Genomic DNA, 6,842 nt, shown 5'->3' on the forward strand with positions numbered 1-6,842 from the left:
AGTGGAAACAATTTAAACCCAGACTAGCGATTTTGAAGGAGACAACCTGCTGAGATAAATTTCTCTGCGTTCATGGCCTATGTTAAGTCTGCCTATGGTATCTTTACAAGCAGGAGCATCTTTGTAGCTGCTGATTCATTCTCTTTTGGCAGACATAGCTCCAACAAAGTTGAAATATCATCATTAATGCCTTTTTATTTAACTTTGTGATATAGTGGCACTTGAAGCACAATCGATACAAGCTAGTTTTTCTGTGTTACTGTGAAGACATGATTTATTGACTTGAACCAAATTATCTTATAGGTGGGGACCAGAAAGTTGAATCCTCAGAGCCTAAAATACAAGTGAATCTCAAAGACTAAAATATACTCTCAGCTGGCTTCTTTTTGAAGAAGTTTCTGTTTCAGCTTGGAGTCCTAGAAATTATAATTATCTCTCAAAATACATTTAAGCAACTGTAGATATTTCAAAAAAAGGGTTATATAGCTTTTAATTAATTTTGATCTTTTGAGAAATTTAATTCTCTAATGTCAGAGTTCGGCTGCCAAACAGAAGGTGGACACCTTGGAAACCCTATGGGGCGGTTCTATTCTGTCCTGTAGGGTCTCTATGAGTCATAATTGATTCAATGGCAACAAGTAAAATGACAAAAATAAAATAAAACACTCAAAAATGTTTGCAAACTTTCTTTTTATTTACTCTGTAGATCCTTAATTTAGGGAAATCTTTACAAAAATGTTTGCGTGATAATGCATGTTGATTATAATAAAAATGATAAAAGTATAATTTATAATTTTAGTGAACATCTTTTGAGAGTCTCTTTATGCAAATTATAGTTCATGTTTGGCTATTACCCAATCTTTTTCAGAGTCAAAGTACTCAGATGCTCCATATGGATTTTTTTTTTTCCATTTTCAGTAGCCAAATCCACCCACATTTGCACAGAAAATCCTGTAAAACAATACAGGGAGAAGATTAGAAATAGAATAGTATTTGGAGAGATGCGGAATGGGTTTCTATCCTAGCATAGCTACTAACTAGTTGGCTGTGAGAGGTTGGGCAAGTCACGTCATCTCTATTTCCTCTACTCCTCATATACAGAGTAGACCAGTGGTTGGTTGGCTCAGGAATAAAGTATGGGGTGTACCCACCCCCAAGCCTGGCGTATGATAGAAAGTAGTAAAAATAGTTATGAATGGGATTAATGGAAATGTAAATTGGTACATTCTGGAAGGCAATTGAGTTTCAGAATTTTAAACATGTATTTATAAACTTTAACCCTGCAATTCCACTTCTGTGGATTTATTCTAAGGCTATGATGAAAAGTACATAAAGAGATAAGAAAAGGTGTTGATCTCAGCATTAGGTATACTAGGGAAAAATTGAAAAATAATTACATGGCCATTCAGAGGGAAACGTTCAAACAAATTTCGTTACTTCCATTCAGTGGAGTGCTGTGCAGCCTAAAAAATGAGCAGATTGAGCATGGTACACTTATATCTATTGATACTATTTAATGTGTGTGTAAAATTTGTGCATTATACCTGTGTGTGTGTGTGTGTGTGTATGAGTGTAAATTTGCATAAAGAGATTCTCAAAAGATGTTCACTAAAATCTTAGAAGTAATTATACTCTGGGCAGTCATCAGTTCAAGTCTGTATCAAACCAATGACATTAATCTTTGGACGTCAGACCTTGGTCCAGGAAGTTTTAGAAACAAAGGCTTGAATAACATCAATCGCGTATATGAATCATTTCTTGACTAGGTATGAAAAGGACGTAACTAAAAGGACGTAACCACGGACCACTAATTGTCAGTGCCTAGAAGAACATTCCATAGGCACAGAGAACAGGAAGTCCAGGGAACCTTGAGTTCCTCCACATAACACCACCAACTGGTTAAACTTTAAACTCTGGAGGATCAGTCACCAACTGGGCAACTGGGTGCTCTCAAGAGGCCTGAGAGAGGCCACCAGGGCACACCCTTGCTTCTCAGGAAGGGGAACTGTGGATTCACAACTACAGATTCAACAGGGTTTGAGTTGAATTGAAGGTTAAGTTATATAATGTATGGGGAGTTGTGAAAGTCAGCTAGATTAAAACCCTTTAGTTGGAAGCTTTCTGGGAAAGTGTTTCATTATACTTAAAAGATTTACAGGAATTTAGAGTTTTACCATTTTTACAGGGAAATAATATGTTTAGCTTTATTTTTCATTCCTGAAAACTTTATTTTCCTAGAGTTATAAATCTATTACTGGATTTCTTTCTATTTGATAAACTCTGGCAACAATGATTTATTATACATTTTATCCTCCTTTATTAATTTCTCAAGACCTTGATCTCCTCATCTGTAAAATCAGGGCTGGGTGAGCAGGGAAGGGCATGAACCAGGGGTCACTCAGGGCCCACTCTCCTAGTTGGTGTGTTGTATTCTTATGGGCACAGCCTCATAAAAGTAGCTCTCAAGCTTTATTTTACATCTGTTGTTCTTTTTCTTCCCCAATTAATTTGGATTATGTAGATTCCTTTGCAACCTCTTGGATAACTCCACTTTGTCCTAATTTTCAAATTGTATCACAGTTATTTCTTGGGCACAAATGGACAAAAAACCCAAGAAAATGTTATACAAAGAAGTAATAAGTCTATGAAAACGTACTAAATAGTTACTTGCTTTGGATATCAAACTAGCAACAATTATAAAAATTTACAATATGCAAAGCTCGTTGGGACTCCCTGTTAAAACACCACACCCACTTAACTGGCATGCACTAGGTTTTTCTTGAAAGAGGAAGGGGTCCAAGTCAAAGCGAACATACACGAGTGTGCCACCCCCAAGAATGTCACCATTTATTGTGCCAACTTGGGGGGTTATTTTGAATCTGATTTTTTCAAGTCAGGTAAATGCAAAATTAGGTTGTGAAAATCTCTTTGGACTATTGAAATTCCATTCCAGGACTGATCATCACCTCGATGCCCCTTTCTGATATGGATTTTCTACATAATAACTCATTGTCCTGGAGTCGATTCAGACTCATAGCGACCCTATAGGACAGAGTAGTACTGCCCCATAGGGTTTCCAAGGAGTGACTGGTAGACTCGAACTGCCAGCTTTTTGGATAGCAGCGATAGCTCTTAATCACTTAACTATCAGGGCTCCTTCTATATAATGGAGCCAGTTAAAATTACTAAAATACTAGCTCTTGACCTAGAAAAAATAGAGACCTTAGAAAAGATTTCTCAGCAGTTAGCCTAGGTTGAATAACCTTCTTCTTGCAGTCTTAACTTTCATAAGTTACTGCATTTTTTTTTTTTTTTTTTTTGCTGTCAGCCTGGTCCTTGTTGTCAGGCCAGGAGCAAGGAGACTTGATCATAAAAGTTCAGGAATGTAAGCTGACCTCTGAAAGAGCTTAGTAACACACAGAGCCCTGCACTAGGTGTTTCAAAAGCTGCTGATGACATTTTATAAATCTCATGGGCAGCTGGCTTCTTGGATGCTGAGTCAGAGTGGAGAGGAGGGGAACAGGAAGTCCTGCATAGAATGTGGCTATACTATATAATCAAGACAGAAACCTACCGAGTGGCTCCATGATTTGCTCCCATAAAGATTATTGCCTAGGAAACCATATGGGGCAGCTCTACTCTGTAACATGGGTATCTAGGAGTCAGAATCGACTCAACAGCACCTAACAGCAACAATCAAGATATTACGGTACTGGTGGAAGGACAGACACGTGATTAATGGCACAGAACAGAGAACCCCGATATATACCCTCAAAAATATGCCAAACTCACTTTTGACAAAGTACAAAAACAATTCAGTGGAGGAAGGATAGTCTTTTCAACAATGATACTGAAGCAATTGGACATTAATAGGCAAAAACATGAACTTCAGCCTAAATGTCATACCTTATACAAAAATTAACTCAAAGCACAAAACTATAAAACTTTTCTGGGGAAGAGAAAATTACCAGATCCATAAAATAAAAAACTAATAAATTGGGCCTTGAAAAAATTACAGACTTTTGCTCTGCAAAAGACCCATTTAAGAGGATGAAAAGATAATATACACACTAGAAGAAAATATTTATGAATCCTACAAAGAACTAACCCGTTGTAACCTGTTGCTGTCAAGTCAGTTCTGACTTATAGAGTAGAGCTGCCCCATAGAGTTTCCAGGGAGCACCTGGTGGATTCAAACTGCCGACCTTTTGGTTCGTAACCATAGCTCTTAGCCAGTATGACACCAGGGTTTCCTAACAAAGGACTAGTATCTAGAATATATAAAGAATTTTCAAAACTCAGCAGTATAAAGACAATCTAAAAAGAAAATGGGCAAAAGACATGGACAGACATTTCACTGAAGTACAAATGGCAAATGAGCACAACAAGAATATGAAAAGGCGTTCAAAATCGTCAGCCATCAGGGGAATTAAAACCACAATGAGATATCACGACACACCTAACAGAACATTTAAAATAAAAAATACTGAGAACACCAAAAACTGGTGAAGATGTAGAGAAACTGGATTACTCAAACATTGTAGATGAGCCACTCTGGAAAACCGTTTGGCAGTGTTTTACAAAATGAAACATGAAACCTTATGACCCAGCAATTATACTCTTGAATATTTATGTTAGAGAAATGGAGACTTAACGTTCACACAAAAACATCTACATGAAAGCTCATAGAAGCTTTATTTGTAATACCTCAGAACTGGAAACAGCCCAGGCAGCTTTCAATCAGTCAATGGTTAAGCAAACTGGGGCACATTCATTTCAGGGAATACTACTCAGCAATAAAGAGTACCAAATTAGTGATGATCTCAACAACTTGGATGACTCTAAGATAATTATGTGCCAGATGGCAATCCCGAAAGCTTATATACTTACCTACTGTATAATTCAATTTACATAACATTTTTTGAAATGGCAAAATTACAGAAATGGAGAAGAGATTTGTGGTTGCCAAGGATCTGGGATGAGGAGGCAGGGGAGGAGGGAGGTAAATATGGCTATAAAAAGGCAACAGGAGGGTTCTAGATGATGGAAACGTTCTATGTTTTGATTGTATCAATGTCAAAATGTGGTTGAGATATTATACTATAGTTTTGCAAGATGTTACCATTGGGAAAAACTGGGTAAAGTGTCCGTGGAATGTGTGTATTGTTTCTTACGACTGCACGTGCGTCTGCAATGATCTCAAAGTAAAAAATAATAATTTAAAAATAGTTTAAGGTTGTTATACAATGAAAATTATCATAAATTGAAATGGTATTAATTTAAAAATTTTTCTGCTTTTTCTAGTAGACAAGAGAATAACCTTCATCAGGAATATGCTTTACAAAAAGAGCTCCTCCTGAACATCTCATTTCTCCAACCCGGCCCATGGCTTAGCCTTTCCCCCCATTATCTTTAATGGACAAAACTTCCGGAGCCTGAGGCTTCTGAGATCTGCTGGTGGCTGACATCCTGAATTGCTCTGATATCTGCCTACTGAGGTTCTAGCCTGTCTGTGGACCCCACATCACCTACAGTGCCACTTTCTGCTGTATTGAGACTCAGGTGGGGCTGGAGGGAAGATCCTGTACAGCTTTAGTGTTATAAAGGTAGAATCATTCTTGGAAGCTTGAAGAGTTTGCATTATTTGGGATCAGAGTAATATGTTTTTGTCAGTAACCAAGTGTCTCCCTTGAGGACACCAGCAGCAAATGTAGGTGGAAAAAAGATTAGGGAATCTGGCCGAGTCACAGAGACTTGGAAGCACTCCTTAAAGGCATAACCTACTCTTCGGTGTTAGAGTTTAACTAGCTGACAACTCAGACCTTAAAAAACAACCCAAAAAAAAAAAAAAAACAACCCATCTCAGCATCTGTTGTAGCCACAAAAGGCTCACTAGCATTTTGAACAGCATCATATCCCGGACTGAAATCGACAAAGGAAGCTGGGGCTGCCAGTGACTGCTCGATTCGACCTTTATAATGTAACCTCTGCTCTCCGGGTAACAGGCCCTACTTCACTGACCTTGTGTTGTAGTCATCTGACTTAGTGGCAAGACATCTGCTGTCAGCAGTGTCTGACTTTCTCTGCTTTGGAACCATGTTTGCTGCCTTAGCCTAAAAAATAAATGGAAACATTTGTGGTGCTGAACAGGGAAAAGTGGTGTATTTTGGCATTCTTCAGACTAGATTAGTTATTTAATTGAGTAAAGGCTTTGAAAGAATATATTTTCAAACACTGCTGAGATACTCTCCATATGATAAGAAGTCCTCATTTAGTGACTACTATGACAACTCGCTTTTTTAAAGGATAGGGGCATCAGTGTTTGCTGTAGGGGCAAACTCTTTCCAAAATAAAGTCTTGCTTCACATTCAAAGTAGGTCTGGTTCAAGATCAGAAGTGCCTTTCAAGTTAGTAGGAGGTCCATGTTCAAGTCTGTTCCACAGCATGCATGTCTGAGAAGACATTCGTAAGGAAAAGGCCAGTGCAGGAAATCAAGTTCTCGTGAGACCAAGAATTTCTACCCATACAAGGTATAGATGAAAACTGGAACTTCTTTTTAATTATAAATCTATATATCACCTACATATCAGTGATTGTATTTCAGTTGCCTTTATAGTGAATCGTATTTCAAATGTCTTTGTCTCTTCCAGATTTAAACACCCTAGAAGTTGGTAAATCTTAGATCAAATGACCTTTTCAGCATATCAAAGCACAGAAGTTGCTTTATTGTCCATAAGAGAAAATATTTTCTTCATCTTCACCAAAGTATAGACTGAAATATCTTCGTTTAGTGACCCACCACGTTTGTCTTGTCTCATCCACATTTCTGATTAGTATTTCTT

At 37.7% G+C, this 6,842-nt stretch overlaps 1 protein-coding gene across 1 annotated transcript in view; it reads left to right on the forward strand.

Moving 5' to 3' along the window:
- PKD1L1 (polycystin 1 like 1, transient receptor potential channel interacting) overlaps window positions 1-6,582 on the forward strand; it is a 193,459-nt gene extending 186,877 nt beyond the window's left edge. Inside the window, exon 53 of the mRNA XM_049893068.1 lies at window positions 5,308-6,582. Within this exon, the coding sequence (XP_049749025.1) occupies window positions 5,308-5,319 (12 nt within the window). The 3' untranslated portion in view covers window positions 5,320-6,582. The remainder of the gene's footprint in view (window positions 1-5,307) is intronic.
- The last annotated feature ends 260 nt before the right edge of the window (window positions 6,583-6,842 follow it).

Source organism: Elephas maximus, chromosome 8 (genome assembly GCF_024166365.1).
Source record: "Elephas maximus indicus isolate mEleMax1 chromosome 8, mEleMax1 primary haplotype, whole genome shotgun sequence".
NCBI classification, from domain to species: domain Eukaryota; kingdom Metazoa; phylum Chordata; class Mammalia; order Proboscidea; family Elephantidae; genus Elephas; species Elephas maximus.